The sequence below is a fragment of the Rhagoletis zephyria genome, unplaced genomic scaffold (assembly GCF_001687245.7).
Source record: "Rhagoletis zephyria isolate East Lansing unplaced genomic scaffold, Rhagoletis_zephyria_1.1 Rzeph_scaffold_01437, whole genome shotgun sequence".
Taxonomy (NCBI): domain Eukaryota; kingdom Metazoa; phylum Arthropoda; class Insecta; order Diptera; family Tephritidae; genus Rhagoletis; species Rhagoletis zephyria.
In genome coordinates, this window is record NW_016158521.1 from 94,980 (window position 1) to 116,678 (window position 21,699).

A 21,699-nucleotide genomic window follows, 5' to 3' on the forward strand; every position below is an offset into this window, starting at 1 on the left:
AAAGTTATGGAGTTTAAGATCATAAACGATTTATGTGCATAAACTAAAAATTAGCCCGATAAGGGTCAGTTAAGACATCCTGCCCTTAAAAGCCCCTTTATGAAAATGCGAGTAAATCAAAAAGTAAGAGAAACATTTTACCACTAGGAAGCCTAAATTTGTAGATTACAAGATTTTCTATTGTACACAAAATATTATGCAATTATTTAACGTAACAAAATTTTGGTGTTAAATCGAGCGTTAAATTGATGTCAAACGATTGACCATGTCGATAAAGTTGCAAATATAATAGCAATAAGTTACAAATAAAGATTAAGTAAGCATTCGTGTGTAGCCGGTGATTTCCAAATTTAAATATCAGATTTGTATTACGAATTTTTTTTTAATAGAGTTACTAAAGTAATTAAGACTTATAAAGACATGAAAATGTGTACGATTGATATGAATATTAACGTTCACTTTCTTTGAGTGCATGTAGCTTTTATGATTATTATTATTGTTGTAAAATACTTTTAAAAAACCCATTAGAAATGCAGTGAGGTGCAGTGTGTGTGTATGTAGTCAGAAGCACGCACAACTGTGGTTATTATGAAGGCAGGTGGCAAAGAAAGGCGATGCCATTCACAAAACGTCTGCGCATTGAAAATAAGTGGTGGTTCTGTCCCCTCGCAAAGCTTTCAGAAGTGATGTAATGTGCATTTTGGCGTTGTACTCGCTCAAAATATGCCATGAGTAAAGCTAAAAGAAATGGCGCGCATGCGCGGTAATTAACACAACGCCGTATTAAATATTAATCATATTAACCCTTTTTACATACATACCATACATACTTATGTATATTGTTTCTGTGCATAAATGCTATAATACTCACATTTTAATAACAAATATTTCCATTACTTAAGTACATGTCATCGGTATATTTCTTTGCAGCTGTTCTACATATTGGCGCTAACGCTTCCTCTACTNATTAACCATTTTTACATACATACCATACATACATACATATGTATATTGTTTCTGTACATAAATGCTATAATGGTTAGGATTTAATAACAAATATTTCCATTACTTAAGTACATGTCTTCGATATATTTCTTTGCAGCTGTTCTACATATTGGCGCTAACGCTTCCTCTACTGGCTCACGGCTATCCCGCACAGAGTGAAGATAAATCCCTCTCACTGGAGGAGGTTGAGCTTCCCGACAGCGATCACGCCGCCACAGACGGCGAATCACAAATACAAAAACGCTCTGGCAGTTTTGATTATGTAGCGCATCTGAAATCTGGTCTACTCTCGAGCATCGGACAGGCCTCAGCCTCCATAGCGTCGGGCAGTTCGGGCGGCAGTAGTAGCAGTGGTGGCGAGAGCTACAAATCATACGAGTCGGCTCATGTATATGCCCATAACCTGTTCAACAATTTCGCAACGTTCACTTTTCTCATTTCTTTTCTTTTTTCTCCAACAAAAATTTTCAGGGCAATTCTGTAGAATACAATCCATGGTCGTTTAAGAAATCAGTGCTCAATACTATTTTCCAAGCGGTTAAGGCAATCACCGGCGGTGTGACAGCACTGAAGGGTCAACTCATAAAGGGTAGCGGTTATGCGTTGAGCGCCAGTGGCAATTTGGTTGCCGCTTCGGGTGATAAGGTCACCGATGTTGGCAAAGCTATCATCAATTCGGCGCAAATTAATTCACATGGCTATGGTGCTGTTGTTGCTGTGCATCCTTTCGCCAAATTCAGCTCATTCTCGGGTGCTTCGTCGGGCGGCAGCGGCGGAACTAAACACACTGCTGGTCCAGTTGTGCACACAGAAAGTGAGTATATTTTATGTTTGATAACTTAATGCAAAAGTGGAGAAAAAAGCTCTCCCAAAAGGCCCTCCTGAGAGTCAAGACGCCTGCCACTCTGCATTCCTTTCGGCTTTCTTTTCTGTATGGAGTGGCACAAATTGAAGTGCGTTTTTAGGACGTACTTCAGAAGGCCTTTCACAGGAAGTCTATTACAGTTGCTTCTTTAATTCATAAAAATTATGCTTTTCTATGGAATTAATTTAAGGTTCATACAGATATTTCCTATATTATATAAACGTATACTTTCGGGTAAATTATAAAGAGGGAAAGCCGTTCTCGAAGGCAGCCAGAGCAACACTTTCAAAACTCTTCTTAAGTAAGCCTTTTGGAATGGCTAGGCTTAAGAAGGCCTACCTAATTATCTCCCGAGTAGGTGTATTGACTATTATGTATGGTCATTACGGGCATATGACTGGATGATAGCTTATATAAATTGAAAATTAAACATATAGTAGGAGAACCAGTGACATTATTTATTTAGGGCCCTACTTTTGGCAGAGCCTTACGGTAGGTATGTTGCGGTGTCATCCGTAAACTTAGACCCGGATCAGGGTAGCAACGTCCTTATCTTACAAAAATCAACGTCCAAAATTATTATTTTATCAATTATCAGGCAAAAGTTGCGGACCGATCAGCTGGTAATAAACACCCCTTACGTGCGGTGAGAAAAATGAAATTTTTATTATTCAGTTAAGTATGAAATTTTCATTTGCTATTTTTGCAATGATTTTAAGTCATTTCTGGACACTAGTCTGACACCAAATAGCTCTTTCTCTTCGAGTAACTCATTTAAGGATGAGTGGACGGGGAGCAGTGATTGGAGGAAGGCACCTCTGACCAGTAACACAGATGGGCCTAAGCTTGGCGTAAGAAGTGAAGGGTCGATGGTGGTCATCTCCAGTGAACTCTTCCCCAACTTTAAATTTACTCTTCTGGATCACTAGAGTAGTATCTAAACACAGATTGATGCAACTAAGGAAACGGTCGATTGGCTGCTATTATGCGAAATGACGGTAAGGTAATTTACTTAAACGGGCACAAAGCGAGTAGGGGAATGCCTCACCTCCCTTATAATAGCATCTGAGTATACTTATATCGGTGTTATCGAAAAAAAACGATATTCGTATAAATGGTATATATTCCTTGAAAATCAATATTTTGTCTATAGAAAAACTCTGTTTCCCTTTAGGAGGCTTCCAGTAATAACACCCAATTGTTTATTTAAAAAATGATTAATACTAACGATATTTTATGGGTCCCATATTGCATTTTATGGTATTTTTTCTCGGTATAGAATAATCATTTGCAGTGAGAGCATTAAAATTGCCCATTTTATATCATCCTAGTGAGTACTCTATCTTTGAATGTCTCTTATAGTAAAGCTAAAATTACTAAATTTTAATATGTGAACAGCAATAGGCAGAGATGCATATCGAGCAGTCGTACAGATATTAGAATATACATAAAATAATATGGAATACGTATATGTATAATTAATTCTATAGCTGAAGGTTTATATTTATTGGATGCTACCATTCAGGAGGCGCCAGATAAGCACAGTTTTTTTTTCGTTTCAAAAATTATTAGCTGTTATTACTAATAGGATTTTTTTTCTGGATTCGGCTACGGGTAATACAAATTTTATTTAAGAAACGAAAGCAAACTGACAGCAGACAAAGTAAACCAAATATTTTACAACACCCAAACATAAACCTGAAAATTTTATTAATAAGCGAAGTGTATCATTCCGACATTTATTTATTAGCCACCGAATGGTTGCTGAAAGTAGCTAATTTTAGTAATAAATCCACACTGCCGGGATAAAGCATGCACCAACCATGACCACAAACTCGGAAAATATTTCTATCAACTCATACATAGTAGTAAATAAATGAAGTAAAGAGGGCCAAAAATAACAAAAGCCAAAATAATAATTGAGCCGTCAGCGGCGGCCGCACTTGCTGTAATGCTCTTCCAACTGTCCGCCCACATTAAACTGACTGCATTCGCTGCTGACTTCTACATACATATATATGTATGTACTACAGTACATCTTACACAGCTGCATTGCATCCACTTCATAAGTCCACAGCTATTTATTTACGCGCATATTCGAGTGGCTGTGTTTTCTTTATGTGTGTCATATATGTTTCATAAAAAACTTGAACATTATTGACGAACTAGATCCACACATAAACAGCAAACACTTAGGCGTGCATTGACCCAACGCAACGCGGTACTACATAAATAGTTACTTGGGACCGCAACGGACATGCCAACTTAAGGCAAGTGGTCCGTTCGCTTGGTTGGCTGCTCAAAAGAGATGTCATTTTTTTGTTGGTCATTTTATTCGCTGCACTGCTTATTGAGTAGTGGGCAAGTCTTGGTCGTTTTTGTTTTAAGTATTTGTTTGCTATCCTCGCGCTGCTTAAGCGACAACTTTCATTTTCATAAGGATTTCTGATAGTAGTTAAGGTGCCGTAAAATGCACATATGCACATATCTATTTATGTACATTAGGGTGGTTAAATTTTTTCCCAATCACCCCCCCAAACTGAAATATATCGAAAGTAAGGACATATTTGTAGTTTGAAATTGATTAGCATTTAAAGGTGCTTTGAGGTTTCCCACGTATTTATATGAATAAAACAAATTAGCAAATCTCCTCGCCCGAAAATAAAAACCCTAAAGCATTCTTCTTGCATTTATTTCAATCAATAAATCATGTATTTGAACAATTTTAGCTTTAAAACGTTTATTAAGGCGGTAAATTCATAATTATTTTTTTTAATAACTTTGGGACGATTTCAAATAGAATGTTCATTTTAGAGGTCATGCAAGTTGGGATCAAATAAATACATCCCATCTGTGTAGTTTTAAGAGTGTGCCGCTAAATTACAGAAACTGGCAGCAATCAAAATATCTGTCATAGCTATTTTGTAATCTACACATAGTATAAAGGAAAGTGGAGATTGTTTGTACGCGGTAATCTCGAAAACTACTGAACGGATTTTGACGAGATTTTCTGTAATATACTCTGTATCGACAGGAGAGGGATATTTTTTTTACTTAGAATTTTAATAGGTTTGGTAAATTTAAATAAAACTTTTTTGGAGCAAATTTTAGACATTTTATGTATAAACTGTGGAATTGTGAACTATAAGTATTTAAAATTCAACAAACAAACTTTAAATTTGTCCTACGCCACACATATGATAAGTAAAAGTAAACAAGCAGTGTTTAATTTAACTAACATGGTGTGTTAATTTTGAAATGATTAAGATAAGAAACTGGTTACCTATCTTAATATGCGTATATTTAAACAAATATTTTTTAGAGGCCAAGAAATAAATTAGAAATTTCAGCATTCTAAAACCAGTGTCACATGATCGATCATTTGCCCAAAATTTGGTGTAAGTCGTATCCCAATCGTTTGAGGGCTCAAATATTTTTTTTATCCCAATTATGAAAAATAATTTTTTAAAATCGTGCGACTACAAAAAAAAAGTTATCGTCCCGATTTTTTTATATTTCGTGTGGCATTGCCTNCAAGTAAAAGTAAACAATAAAATTTTTCAATATAAAATGGCTGTATTGTACCAATCGTGCAACTACAAAAAAAAAAAGTTATCGTCCCGATTTTTTTATATTTCGTGTGGCATTGCCTTAAGAACTAAACATTTCTTTAGGACGTACTAAAACAAATTAACACAATGATTTACGGAAACTGAATTTCATTAAAGCAAAATGTGTGTATTGTTGGTTATTTATGTTTAAATTGAAAAACTTTAATCTTTTAAAAACTCTTCGTTTTTGAAGATTACAGTTTTTTGCTCGAAAATATAGTGTTTTTCCGGAAATTTACAGATTTTTAGAAAAACCTTAATCTGGCAACACTGCTGCAGACATATGTTTATCTACCCATTTTGTGTACACAGTAAGCGCATAGCAAAGCGCATAAATAAACAAACTTTTATGTTAAGAAAAGTACACTGCTTACGTACAACTGGAACCGGAGCAACTAGTTTCCAAATTTGTTTTTATGCTATCGACCACATGTTCACATTACACTCCGCCCAACTCTGCCTATATGCAGTTACGTAGTTTTACAGCTAGGAGGATTTTTGTCGCCACTATCTGCTGCGGGCAAATGCGTCCTTGTTGTTGATTTTGTGTAATCAGAGTTAATAATTGAATTAATTAATTGAAATTCGACAAAATGTCAACATAAAACTATTTTTCGTTTCAATAAGTAATCACCGACAGCTGGCAATTATTTCGCTAATCAAATATCGCTCGTGTTCTCATGTAAAGGCAGCAAAACACTGCAATGCGTCAAAACGCATTTCCAAACTTATAAACCAAGTAATTTTGCAAATATGTATTTATGTTTATACTCATATGCTGCAATTTCAAAGGAATTTCGCAATTATAAATATTCATAGTAAAATTTTAGCTATTTCCACCAAAATTTTAAATTAGCATGAATGCATTCAGCCCAAACTAAAAAAATGTTAACATGAATTGTTGAAAGAGAATAAAATTGCTAAATGTTTCAAGAACATTTCCTAGAATAATAGTAGCATAGAAATTTCAAAAAGATTTTTTTATCATGTATACATATGTAGCGGTTAGGGCTTTTACTTAAAATACTTATTTATTCAAAATTCAATATTATAAAATAATTTATTTTAATTTTAAAATTTACGTTAACCACGAGCGCGTATTATTGTGTCGACGATCTCCGAAAAAAGGGAAGAATAATTTATCAGCATGAATATCAAAAAGCAATATCAAAATCTTGCCACATTAGGTTCATTCCTTATCTTTTTGGACTAAAATCTGAAAAGTGTCAAAATGCCAGAGCGTAAGCAAAATGCGCTCACTAAAAGAGAATAACAGGAAAAGTAAAGGAACGCAAAAAACCAAATTTTTAGTCCAAAGAATGGCAACAACAAAACTAACGTCAAATAAGAACAGAAATGTATGTACAAAACACATTCACACAAGCACAAGCACAATAAACACTTGCTATATCAATTATTTTTTGCCTCCTTCCAATTTCAATTCATTTCTTTTACTTTTTAGATTATTCTCACTTTTAGCGTATTCTTTAATTTCCGTTAATTTAAATTCAGTTGAGTTTGACACTTTTCAGGATTTTGCCAGAAAAAATTCTTCTGACTAAATCTGACTACTTCGGACTGATGAGAGTCACTCTCACTGACTGTTGCTCTCTCATTTTTGCTGTCATTTCCGAGTTAAGGAACGCTTTTTGGACTAAACCTGACTAGGTACTTCGGACTTTTTCCGACTATTTCTGGGAGATAAGGAACGCTCCTATTATACCAATCAGTAAAAATTAATAAATAATATAACAATTAAGTAGGGGCACTAGTCGCTACAGTACTCCCCTTGATTTGAAAAAAGGAATAAATTTACAAATTTGTAATTAAAATACTATGAATATTTTTTTGTTATAATTTGCATTGTAATTTATTGCTTTTTAATTTAACTGTTGCGGCCTGATGTGAAGTCATCGTCGTTGTTCCGGTCGATAACTACTGTTCGATCGAAGCATCCTCAGCAATGTATACTGGCCTGCCTACTTAAATAGCAGTGTGATTGTCTCTGTAGTCCACGATGAAGTATTTTTCATGACGTGTTATCGCTTTATATGGAGCCTCGTACGGCGAGAAAATGATCATTGTGTACCAATAAGTGAGAGCAGATCTGGAACATACGGTCGTATGTATAACACCTGCGGTAATGTCACAGTCTGAATTTTTCGGAGAATTAAGGCTGCTGATGAATTGCTGACCAGTAGCTGCAGTTTTGCATCATTAAGTTTTGCAGATTGAGTTCTTCATTTGATATAGTAGCAGAAATTATTTCCTGACACATACCTTATGTCAGAAGTGATTTGGCAGATGAATTCTAATCGACGAAACTGCCGAGGTGAACCTCGCTCAGTGCGCTGCCTAAATGCGTGTGCAATGACTTGTGGTCTGTGTATATGTATGATCACATGCCGCCCTTCAAAGATTTGTCCAAAATGTTTCACCGCTTCGTAGATGACTTGCAGCTCACGGTCGTTCGTCGATAGTTATTGTACAGAGGGCTGTAGCTTTTTGCTGAAAAATTCCAGTGGTTGCCACGTGTTGTTTACACACTGCTGAAGCATAGCACCGAGATGAATAGTTTTCTCTAATTACTTCTTATTTACACCGCTTTCATCACTTCCAATGGTACTGTTTTGTATTTCATGCATTATTATTTAGTTAAACAGGACCACAAGAAGTCGTGGAGTAGGCCTCGCACGGAAAACACGTTAAAAAACGCCCCCAAAACACTACCCCACAACTACAGTGGAAATAATTTGCATATTATGGAGACCACAATTTTTTAATTCGCTATATTTCAGAAATGGTAATTCGTAAGAAGAAAAATATTATAACATCTACACTTTTGTCTCACCTTTTTTTGTGATAAACCATACGATTTTGCTAAAAAAAATGCAAGAAAATAAATTTTTTTTTGACCTTTGAACTTGAATAAATTGTTTTGCAGCTTTATGCGAATCATTGTAACCTTGAATGTCTAACTTGACCGGGCTATCATCATTTTTTAAATTTTAACCACCAAAATCAACAAGTTGTAATCGTCGTTCTTACGTCCTACCGCCATTTACAACGATTTTTATTTTTCGAGTTTAACCAATAAAGGTTAAAAATAATAATTAATATTTTTCGATTAAAAGTAATGATTATTTTACGATTCTTATTTTTTCACTGAAAGTTAATTACTATGGAGTTTTATTTTTTCACAGAAGAAAAATGATCATGAAATCAATAATAATTTATATTTTTAAGCGGAACCAAATCATAAAGTAATGATAAATTGCTGATTTAAATAATTTACTCATAATGATTACCGAAAACCCGTTTGGGAAAAAGTGCAAAAATCTCACAGCCTAATGCCAATGTGAGGCAACCGCAATAACTCAATCTAACCTACTCCAAAAAAATTTGATGTCAATTAACAAAATCAAACATATAAAAATCACACAATTCAAAACAAAAAACCTAGAAAAATTTTAAAAGTCCGTTAAAAAAATCACATGGGAAATGTCAAACGCCTGCAATCGCTATAAATTACTGTTAGTAGAAATGAGCGCAAAAGTAGCAAAAAAACCACAAACGGAATTGGAAAATTGAACTCATAAAATAGCGGATGCTCAAGCTAAAGCTGCAGGCGGCATTTATTTTAAACTCAGCATTGAAAAACGTTACTGCTGAGTAGAATAAAAACTAAGTGATTCAATAAAACTGCAGTAAAAATGATATATTTACCTTGATTTTTTGCTTTGCTTTGACTTCAATTAGATTATCGATTTTGCAATAGTTGTGAAAAACCGCACAACTTATGGTCGTTAAATCGTAGAAAATTTGCAGAGCTCAGGTTACTTGATTTCCAATGTTTATCAGTTACGCATGTATGTATGCAGGAGTATATTGCTTAATAAATACTCAATATCTGTTGCATACTATACATACAGTCTATGTACATATGTATATTCACATAACTACGTATGCACATATCAATTTAAACTGTCATTTTGCATATCCACCTTTGGCCACACAAACATACTTACATACTGTATGTGCGTAACATATGTATCATGCATATGTATCTGTATTAGATTTCATAACAATTTTATTATTAAATATATTTTGTTTCACATTTTATTATTGTCATCTTTCTCATCGTCTCTTTTTGCAGCCATTACAACATACGAAATACCACCCGGCCACAGCAACTATGGCCCCCCCTCAAAGCCGCCAACCTATAGCTCAGCAACGCATCAATACTTGCCACCAGGGACGGGCGGTTACAGCGGCGGTGGCGCACCGTTTAGCAGCGGACATGCGGCATTTGAAGCGCCCGCTAGCAATTATCTGCCCACTGGCTATGCCAATGAAGGTTCGTAGTTGCAAAGAAAGCAAGCAATAAAAAAAAAAGAAATATAAAAAAAAAATTAAAAGCTAAGGAAATAAGATTTGCATGAGCTGTTGCATATCGTCGTCTTGTTGCCCCACTTGCGGAGCGCCTGCTGGTTAATGTTGCACTGTCGGCAAATCTTGTAGTCAAAGCTCCAATTTACACATATAAAGCCCGCGACAAAATGATGGCACCTCAACATTTTGACCAGTTCTGCACATTTTTTTTATTTGCTTGTTCTTTATAATTTGGATTTCTAGTATGTACTATAGTGCAAAAGCGTGTGCCTGTTAGTTTTTGTTAAATATTTACAAGGTTTTTAAAGTTCAAATTTTTTTTTGTTACCTTTTTATAAATACGTAAAATACATACAAATCACACTAAATATTTTCATACAGAGGTTTGGAAAATTAAAATAAATTTCATCAAAATTTTGTCTAAATTTTTAGAACATTTTTGGGTATGCAGTTTTATAGGTTGTTAAATATAGTAAAAGTTTTAAGCAGCTAAAAAACCGCATAGATTTTTAATATATATATGTATACATATCTATTTTTTTTGCATAGTACTAAAATTTAATAGGCTGTAAACGTGCATATCCAAAAACTTTCTAACAACTCAAAACAAAAAGTTCAAAATTTAAAATAATATTTGTTGAAAGCTCTGTATAAATGCGGAAAGGTTGATTTATACGGTTTTGGTTAAAACATTACCCATATTTTTATAAAAAATAACAAACAAATGTTTACAATAAAAACCTTGCAAATATTTAACATGGGTATGTAAGTAGTTTTATAACCCACTAAATTTTAATATGATAATGTGCAGATGTGAAGTTTCTGAAAAAACCCCTTAAGCTTTAGATACTTTTTTTTACTTTCGTTGTTGTCACTTTACTTATATGGAAGCAAATGTGTGATCATCAGCAAAGAAAAAAATCAAAATTCAACGGAACTTTTCACTTCAAACTTGCACTTTATTATATTAATATTTAGTAAACTATAAAACTGCATACGAAAAATTGTTCAACGAATTCAAATAAAAACCTTGGAATTTTTATTCAATCGTATGGAATTTTTTCTAATTTCTGTACAAAACGTGAAATTCGGATTTATATGGTTTTTGTTAGATAATGAGCTATGATTTTTTTTTTAAAAAAATATTTATAATAATTAACATTAAAAAATTGTCAAAACTGGTCCGAATTTTGAGGTGCTATCATTTTGTCCCGGACTTTATGTGCACGCTTATGTGTATGTGTGCCTATAAAAACTGCTTGCATATCTCTTTTGAATTGTTGTTGGTGTCGGGTATTGTGAACAGTATGGGTTTTCCATTATAGCGGAAATTTGTATAATCAAGTATCGAATTAATAGTTTGCTTATTACTTTTATTTTATTAATATGTATATAAATTTTTATGTTTTCACGCTTCAACTACTATAATGCACTCATAAAAGATGCATGTAAATATAGATGTACATACATATATACATACATCCATATGTATGTAGGTTAGGCTGTGCCGACTTTGTATGGGGTTAAATAAAAGGCATTTGACGGTTTTGAAAGAGTAATATTATGTTGCCTTGGGTCTAAGCCAATTGTTATTGGGCACGAAAAATTAATTTAAAAACAAAATTAAATTTCTCGCTCGTAATCTCTATGAAATGCGTTAATTGTTATAAACAGGACGATATATCAAATTAAAGGTTATGAAGTTTAGTATCCCAAGTTCATATATAATTTTTCACAAGACTAAATATTTTTAAAATATTAATGGTGATTTCGTCTCTTCCAAAATATGTGGCCCAAAAATGTGTTCGATGTTACACTCAACCCTGCAAAAAGGCATGTCTTTGCCTTCTTGTCCTTGTCTAGCTCACGCATTTCATAATATTGTCGTTTAAAACAACCATCTAATTTTCAGGACAACCATCTCCCCTGACAAAGATTAGCAGGGCAGTAAATGTGTCATCTTTGCTTTACAAGAGTTGGACATTTTAATAAACGGACACAAAATTTTCTCACCCTTTGCCTTTAATTTAAAATTGAACAGGAAAAGAAAAAGGACAATCAAAAGGTTACATTTTTTTGGTAGAAACGAAATCACCATAAGATAAAACTTACAAAAACGATAATTTTCCCTTATGAATTTTCAATTCTTCTTTACCTCAGCAACCAAGTGAAAAATGTAAAAAAGTGAGACGAGATTTATTCCAAATGGTCTTATGTTTTCGGACGTTTATATAAAATTAAAAGCACTATGGACTTGGTCACGCCGATTTGGTCAGTTATCAAAATTGTGGTGAATGAAATCAAAAACGTATTGTCGAAGATTAGGAATCGTTTGATAAGACAATAGTGGTTTCAAGCACATAAGTACATACATTATCGAAATACATTTGGGGTGAGAAACGCCCGTTTTAAGTCCATTTATGCAATCTTGAAAATTGGAGCGGAATGGTTTCATTAATCACCGAAGATGCGCATTTTTCGCGTTTTCTAAATTTGCCGTTATATGAAAGTAGGGGGTGCAATAAGTGTTTGGATATAAATAATTTAGTTAATTCCATTATGTGAAAAAGTGGCTGTAGGTAAATGCAATAGTCTTTAATTTATCCCGGGAAATCCTTTTGAGGACTCTCCAATTGGACGATATTGCTTTGCAATCAGCTTGAACGAAAAAAGTCACTCCCTGGCACACTTTTCTGTAATCTGGTTCATTTATTTACGAGTTATTTACACAATCAAAGAAAAGTTTTTGTAGAATAAAATTAGAGATCCACGTAAGTTTTTCGATATAACTTTAGTAAAAATTACTCGATCGATATTTACAAAAACAAAAAATGTTGAACAAAAATTTCTGTCAACTTCCTATATTTGCAATTTCTGTATTGTATGCATAAACTTAAGTAAACTAATTAGTTTTTCTAAAAATTGTGCCTGTTTAAAAAAAAAAAGTAGATTTTCGACCCGCCCTAATGTAAGTATAGAAAAAAACATTTAGTTGTTGGCGTAATTGGTGCGCAATGCATACATACAAAATATCCGATTTTGCATATACCCATATCTTTATGTATTTTTATTCATAATTTTTAGGTAGTGGTTAGTAGCAGTTGCGAGTTTTTATACTCGTTTGTCATATCGAGTTTACAAATTGTTAACAATTTTGCATAGCTTGTACGCCATGTGTGAACGCTGTTATTAACATAAGCATTTAGTTATACATACATTTTTATACATATGCATACATGCACATGAATATTGTTACATATGTAGATGCAAATTTCATTGGTTGCTTCAAATTAAAAATTGAAACTCTTATTTAATCTGGCACTTCCGCGTGGAAGGAAGTGATTTTCGGCAACGCTGATTATTATTCAACGATCGGTCAACGCATTCAATTCAATCTTTAGTTGTGTAGTGGCAGTAAATTAAATTGATTTTTCTTTACTATTTTTGTTTTTTTAGTGAAGCAATTAAATTTTTATAAATTTTATTTTTTACTTTTTAGTTATGTATGTACATAGCACACCCAGTGTGCCATGATTAAATTAAATACCACCAACAACTACTAACTACTAATACTTGGCAAATAAAATGCACATAACTGGGTTAAATATTTAACAAAAGTTAACGACACACAAAAATGCGCGTAAAGTTATGGGGGTACTGAATGTACATATTTCACGTAGCGTCAAGTATTAGGGTCTCCGTCACTTATCATGTTGTCTCATATCTTTCGGTCTCAGTCTAATATCTTCTCCACATTCTCCACTCAGCGAGTACTTCTGGTAGGCCAGCAATGGAGAATCTGCATACATAGATAATAAGCGAAGTGATTTTTTTTTCAGTTCGCTTCATTTTCAAAAACAAGATGTCAAATTAATAAGTAGGGTTTTACTTTTTCAAAAGTAGTTGCCACATATTAAACAATTTATTTCAAATTAATTAAATAGTTAACTCAATTATTACAATATGCGTATGAATCGACTAAACTCAGGAGGGTTGCCACTTGTTTAAAAATTTAAATACAACCTTAATTAAGACAGTTCTTCTTTTTCCTCTTGTTATTGAGCACCACAACCGCTGCGATTTAGATTGGCAGCTTATTAGGACGCCTTCCAGTGTCAGATTGAAAAAGTAAAACAATTTGGTAATTGAAATATGTATCAGAATTAGGGTGTTAGATGAAAAAGCTGGAGGTTTTCGTTTTGCATTTGCTCTTGGTTTTGGTTTTGTTTATTTTTTGCTATCTTTTTTTTCTATTCAAATTTTATCGCTTCAAACGAAAGCTAAATTTGTTTATGTACTTTTATTTTAATAATGAAGCATAGTTCCGGTGTTTGTATTTTAAGTGTTTCTCATGCAATTTTTTACAAAGTAAATTTAAAAGCACGAAAGAGATTAAGAAAAAGTGTCAATATGTATACATAAGTTATATATTGTTTATTTAAATTATGCATTATTCATAACTAAAAATTTATGTAGTTGTTCATTGTACGATATAAGTATATGTATATGTAAAATATGTGTGGCGAAAAAAGACCGATCGCATAGTCGATGTGCACAGAAGGGCTTATGTATACATTAGGGTGTTCGATTATTCCCCTTTTTTCCAAAACCGGTTTTCGAGTTATTCGGAAAATGGTAGTTTCAAAAGAACCGTTCCCGATTTTGAAATTAAAAAAAAAACGGATAAACCGATTTTATTTTATATAGTTTTCATATAGTAACAATGCTTATAAAGTCATGACCAAAACATAAAATAAAACTATTAACAGTAAACTATATCTAAACTTTAGTACTTACTTTACCAATCCTTACTACTACTTACTTTAGTAGGGTGTGAACATGGATTAGAGAAGGATTAGAAAGAAGAACCAGCTAACAGTAGCAAGAGTTTTTATTTTTGAAATATTGAATTGTGTCGTTATGGAAGAGGACCATCAACATGAAGATGTATTGAATTTTGTTATTAAAAGACAAAAATCATAAATATAAAAATAGAATAATCGAAAATGTTTCCATTGAATATATTCCGAGGAATAGATAACATTCCCCTTTTTTTTTGAAGTAGGTTAAAAATAGAGAAAATTGACGAACAACCTTCTTCTTCATCAGTGCAATAACCGCTTAACTTACTTTAGACGGGTGTAATACAGAACGCCAGTTGCATAAGATTTTATATATTCACCAACTCTTCACTGCTGTACTTGAATAGCTCAGCTGGCAGGCCGTCATCTCCAGCAGCTTGATTGTTTTCTAACTTGGAAAATGGATATTCGTACTTCGTTATAATTGGTTAGGAACATACATAGATTCCATCGCTGTCGATAGTGTAAGCACACTCTGGACACAGTACACTAGAACGGTCTTGTTATTCTTACATAAATTCGTTCCTGCCTTGAAACCTTGCTTTTCTAATTGGCCAACCACTCAAGCTCTTTGCACTCATGTATTTTGGCATCTCTTGTTAATTCGCAAAAACATTTGGCTTCCCTCTTCAGTCCCCAATATCGATCCGGCATCTTTTTCTCTGCAGCTTCTTTATATTTCTTAGCCTGAGAGTCCCGACAAGACGAAACTTCCCAAAACTCTAATACGTTGAAAAAATGTTTCTTTTAATCAACAATTAAGCACACACATGCCGCTTAAGTGTGTTAATAAAACAAAACAAAAATACAGAAGTTTCGGGTAGGTTTGACAATTCGGCTTTGAGGAGCTCATAGGAGCTTTCACTGAAATGTCTGGTAGGATATTTGGTTAAATCACAAGAAATTTACCAGATAGTCTCCTTTCTGGGGTTGTTCTTTTGAGCTTGCTAAAATCCGACTTATTTTTTTTACGACAGTACGTATTGGAGAGAAAATTTGGCTGCTCTAATCGCATATATAGATTCATTGACAAGTATGCTCAGGATGCATGTGCGAGAGACGAGTGCTGAAGATGCTGCGTGTCCGCAATAGTTGTGCTTCTTATCGTACGAAGTTCTCTGCCGTCATCACAGTATGGTTAATTTTGGTTTCTTATTCTTCGATACGAAGAGAGCCATGTGGCTTAATATATCTTCTTATGCTAAAACCTAGTGCTGCAGACTTCATTGCCCCCCGGCGAAGTCAATCCACCCTAACCTTTAAATCGCCAAGCAAGATTTAGGCGATGTCTCTGGTTGCCTTGTACCAAGGCGAATTTATACAAGGTGGTGTTACTGTGTTTGTTGTAATATAAATTCGCAAACACATCGTTTTGACATTCAGAAGTACCGCGACGAAAATCAAAATTCGCCAGTAACACCACCTTGTACACATTCGCCTTGCCTTGTATTTTTCTCCCATCCGGCGTGGACGGAAATGAGCCAGACGTTAAATAATTTCGCTTTGATGCGGATTGCGTCGAGGCGGTCATCCCACGTGCCGGTCGACAGTAATTAACAGTGAGTTCTCTTCTCCACCACAAATTTAACAGCGAAATGCGCTTCTTTATAAATTCATGTGCCTGTCCGCTCACCCAAATTTGTATATATATTTTTTTATATTTCATCATAGATACTCATATCGATGGCCCTCTGCAATAACGACACAATTCAAATAAAGAAAAAAACCCTTAAGTGTCTCACGTTTCTAATCCTTAACTGATCTATGTCTAATTCTTAAGAATTACTCAAGTAAAGAGTAATGGTTTTTTTAATATTCAGTCCCGTTATTGCAGAGGGGTTCGTCGAAATTATAAGTGAATTTTAAAGTTTGTGTCGCTTATACTAATAAATAATTTTAAGTTTATCTTCACGAACTAATCACTGTTTGATGCAAAACTAATGAAATTTGTATAATATGTCGCATCAAATTTGTACAAATAAGTATGTAAATCTTCTTGTACATAAGCCCCGACTCCGCAAATATGACCTCTAGGAAGTGTTAAATGTAACAAAACTTAGACACACACATACCCACAGCCGCATACAAATCCATTATTCTGTAATCATTACCAACACTGTACATATCAATAAAAGCGCTAAACTCGAAGGGCCACTTTTTAAATGTCTAGTTAACACTAACTACAGGTTAAACATCACTATCGACTCCCTGTTATATGTTCTGGAGCGGATCACGTCGATAACTATGTTTTACCTGCAGTTAGTGGTAAACACACATTGAGCAACTGGCCCTTATTCACTCTATTCATACTCTATCGGCCATCACAATTCCATCCAAAATATGAGTGAGTAAGCACACAATGTACTTATACATACATACACACATTCCTAGGTATTCACAAACATATAGAGCTTGCATACAACATGCAAATGAAATTTTTGAACAACAAAATAATACCTACTCGTACTGAAATAAAATTGAATTTGTTTTTANGCAATTTACTTATACATACATACACACATTCCTAGGTATTCACAAACATACAACATGCAAATGAAATTTTTACACAACAAAATAATACCTACTCGTACTGAAATAAAATTGAATTTGTTTTTAATGCTTTCTGTTTTCCATAAAATCACACAAACAATCAAAACTGCAACATCACACCAACAACGGCAACGCATTAATTCACAAACGCCACGCACACATACACACCACACAAAAACACACTCATCGGTGTGCGCAAAAACCTACAGGAAACGATGACTTCAACATTTATGGCCGCCATCAGAAACTTAGCGAAGCGGATACACGCAAAGCTGCTGCGCAACTACAAGAAATCCTTAGCCTGCTGCCTAATGGCAAAACAGAATTCACCGCATCGAAAACAGTCGTGCTGGACACACACAGCCACTCGCCACACACCGGCCCAGGTGCTGAATTAACAAATGAGAGCGCTGACTTGCATACATATGGCTTGCAGAATGATTTGGGACCACTGGAGTCCCTTTCACACACCGAGTCCATAACAGCAGCATATGGCCAGCGGCCAGGTAATGCGCCAGAAAATCCTGCGGACATTTATCGCCAAATGGCTAAGAAGCAAACGGCGGAGGAGATTTACATACAAAAGCACCCAAATGAGGGTTATGACTATCGGCCAACGAATCCACCAGCAGCTAGCAATGGCAATCAGGGTGGCGGTTATCACTACAACAATTATCATGCAACAAGCAGCGCGTTGAAAGATCTGACACCCATTATTGCAGCTTTAGAGGTGGCCAAACGGCGTGGTACCACACAAGCTAACGTGAGTAAACATTTTGCCGTTGAGAAGAGCGTCTACAAAGTAGATCCACGAACGGCAGCTAAGTCAAGCAATCAATTCAAATATCTGGCACCTTCTGTGCAAAAAACAAAGCATATATACTTCGATCCAGCGCAAAATAAGGCTGATAATGAATATAGGCCAACATATGTGCCACCACCACCACCATCACAACCACAACGACCGCAGGCAGTAGCGTCCGGCTCCGCACCATCAGCTGCGGTAGCAGCGCCGTCACATACGTACGCCGCACAACAACACTCTGTCGCATATGCAGCTCAACAGGCACCTTCACTTACCGTACAACATGCGCCGGCTGCGTCATCTTCCTCCGCCTCGTCCTCCTCCTCCTCCTCTGCCTACAAGGTGCGACGTCAAGTGCCGTCGGGCTCTTCGATTACAGCGCTCAAGGTACAGTCCAAACTGGGGCCGTACTTCAACCACCACGACTACGAGATAAATGATCCGCTCATGTTCAATCGCATGTTGTTGTTTTAAGTGAAACGGCGTAGCGATCGGCCTACCCACACTGGGTTAAAGGAGCACAACGAAAGCATTACAAATTGCATTTTTCTTATACATATATATTTATTTATTTATTATTTATTTATTTAATTACACTACAATTTCATGTAAAGTAGCTTAAGTGAATGAATGGCTTTGCATTTATCGGAACAGTTGTCGATAATAATCGAAACAAATATATTTATTGTCAATAAAACCGTCAGTCATTAGTAGTAGGTCTGAAAAGAAAAAATAACAAAAATATATCTACATATGTATGTATTGACAACAACATAATTCGATAGAGTGTATTCATCTAGTTTCTTACTTTGAAAGTATGTAATTACAAAGAGATTTTGAAAAAAAAAAAGATATTAATATTGGCATTTATTTGCGTATGTCACCCAACCATTTTACACCTGTAGCTCCTATCGTTAACTCTGCACTTTCACACTAAATTCTCCTTCTATCTCACTCCCGCACTTAGTTTAGTTTTTGCTCCGTCATCCTCAGCCGAACCTCACTTCTTTAAGTGCTTCATTTAACTAATTCTTACAACCCATTTACTTACATAAATAGTTCTTTTTAAAACGTCATCTTCTTTACAGAGTTCTACTATCAGTAGTAAAGTGCATTCTCTGTTTCAAGTTCCAATGAATTACACGAAAATCTTATAAACTATATACAACTGGAATCCAGGATACATAACGTGGGTGTCATGTTTTCGCTTGCCTGCCACTTTCTGTTAATCTGGACCGCAACAGCCTGATGTCGAATCGCCTCTGCTCTGCTCGCCTGCGTACTTATGTATATGTGGAGCCGACTTTCGCGTCCCTTTCTTTTTACTAAAAACCTTTAAATTCGATTATTTACGTATTTTTTGCATCTTTGTTGGTTTAAGTATTTATTATTTTAATATTGTGCTGTTCTGTTTAAAAAATAGTTACATGTATTGCTACTTCATTGTTCGTAAATATTGTACAATAAATGATGAAATGTGTATGTATGTATATACTATATATAAAAAGGGAGAGTTGTTTTTCTTTTAGTGCCTGAAAGTAGGCAATACATATTCGCCGCACACTACTTTAGCGTACCTTGTGTAAGAATCAAAACAGTTTGAAGGCCATCGTATTTACTGCTGATAAAGCTTCTGCGACGGCGCACTGTGGCTATAATAGCAAACAATCTTAAAAATCAAATATCTATGTATGTAGGTAAACATGAAAACTAAAAAGAGGAAATATGTACTCGTATTAAAAAGAGTTTTCGTAAAAAGAACTTACCACAGGTACGGTTGCCACTTACTTCTTTTTTTGCGTACCAAAAAGAGTACAAAAACAGAAAAAATTTACCAAAATGTCTTTGAACTCTTTTTTTCATTGGTTAGATATTTTCCAATGCATTTTGATACATTTTTATTGAGCCAATTTTTTGAGTGTTTTGTGAGCTGGCCACACACAAATTTACTCCATCCTTAGGGCATTTATGAAATTAGGCATTTTATAGGATGCCATGTTCCTAATTTTAGGCAGAACTTCAAGTCCTGTCAGGTAGTCTGTGAAATCTTCTCGACTAAAATCCAGAAATCATTCCACGATTGCCCTAGAGGATGTTATAAAGTTTTCAGGATGCATTTTCCCTTAGGAGCTCAGAAAGGCTACATAACTCTATTGGGACCATATAAAACCCGTTCTGACCCAAGTAATTTTAGTTCTGTCCGTCCCCGGTACCAGCATTGCCAACCTCGAGCACACATCACCAGCATACCACACTCTGACAGTATCCCTTTCAAGAATTTTTACCTTGTGGGGCTAGTTACGGTATCATTTTGTCTGTGGGTTTGATCCACAAGGAGTGGTTTTAAAACCATCAATCGCTTATGAAAGTCTCTAAGTCTTGTGTTCACGAAGCTTCTGAAACGCAAAGCGTTCCGGTGTTGTCAATAAGTATGGGGGTAAAGATTCCCAGTTCTTTCGTTGGGCAGGTGCGCATGGCTCCTGTAATGGCTGCACAGACTCATCAGTAAACTTCCCCAGCGCCATAACCAGTTCGCTTGACTTTTGGCCACTAGGCCAGTGCTACATATGTGATAATCGGTTTTGTCCATACAATGAGTGATCAAAACGTCAGTTTGGGCGAGATATCCCCTATGTTTTACCATTACGTCTCTAATAGCGTTGTTCCAGGTTCCAGTTGGGCCTTTTGTTCAGAGTTATTCATAGATATTTCGCGTCTGACGATATCCAATTTCCGAAATTCCCGATGAGGGTTAAGTTAAGTTGACTTTCCGTCTTGTGGTCAAGGGGTCGTTGGTGGACTTTAGTGGGTTTATTAGAATACCCTTTTCAGAGCGCCACTTATCCGTCAGTTTTAAGGCTTCATCGCAGTCCACCACGTAGATGAGTATTAGGAACATTCATTCTTGTCATGGCCTTGGATTTTTCTTCGCATGATGCGCTATCAAACACTGCTGAAATATCAAGGAAGGCGCCTTTTGAATAACCCGGGTTTAACGGTATATTGCAGTGATAGTAGATTTCGCTGTTTGATATGCTTGTTGGAATTCACAGAAGTGTTACACCTTTAAACAAGGAAATATATGTGATGTAAGTAATAATTACCTCACTTTACCAAATTTCAAAAATGTAACAAATCTGAAAGTTATTCACAAGTGTACCAAACTGGAAAAAATTGACCAAAAATGGTAAATTTCAGCCAAAATAGCAACCGTGACCAGAGGTCGGCAAGAAGGGTTGGCCCCTCACGATTCCGATTGCGTGCAAAAGCCCAGAAAATGTGTAGTAAAAAATAAAAAATCGCTTCAAAATAAACAATTTTTTTCAACCATATGAGTACCAAATGGATCAGAAAATTGAGTAGAATTAAAAAAAAATATAAATTTGTTAACCAGGTTAGGTATTGAAAATGACGAAATTCGAGGATGTGGTCGAGTGTATATTACTCCTTTCACTGATATTCAAACTGTTTTTCTACCTTTCGCAAAATTTTTTATATAACTTTTTGAAGTCATCACATTTTTCAAATTTCAAATTTCTTTAAAAAAAACAAAGACGTCAGGGAGAAAAACAAACAAAAATGCAGTTTTACTATATTTGGCCCATGGCT

The 21,699-nt window shown here is 35.0% G+C and overlaps 1 protein-coding gene across 2 annotated transcripts in view; it reads left to right on the top strand.

Annotated features, from left to right (window-relative positions):
- Positions 1-19,525, top strand: part of LOC108364012 (uncharacterized) — a 31,860-nt gene extending 12,335 nt beyond the window's left edge. Inside the window, exons 2-5 of one of the 2 annotated variants that reach the window (XM_017617555.1) lie at positions 1,103-1,393; positions 1,477-1,819; positions 9,638-9,838; positions 19,179-19,525. In XM_017617555.1, the coding sequence (XP_017473044.1) occupies positions 1,103-1,393; positions 1,477-1,819; positions 9,638-9,838; positions 19,179-19,195 (852 nt within the window). In that variant the 3' untranslated portion in view covers positions 19,196-19,525. Of the gene's footprint in view, positions 1-1,102; positions 1,394-1,476; positions 1,820-9,637; positions 9,839-17,494; positions 19,127-19,178 lie in introns of those variants that run through there. The other variant, XM_017617554.1, reaches the window with a different exon arrangement.
- The last annotated feature ends 2,174 nt before the right edge of the window (positions 19,526-21,699 follow it).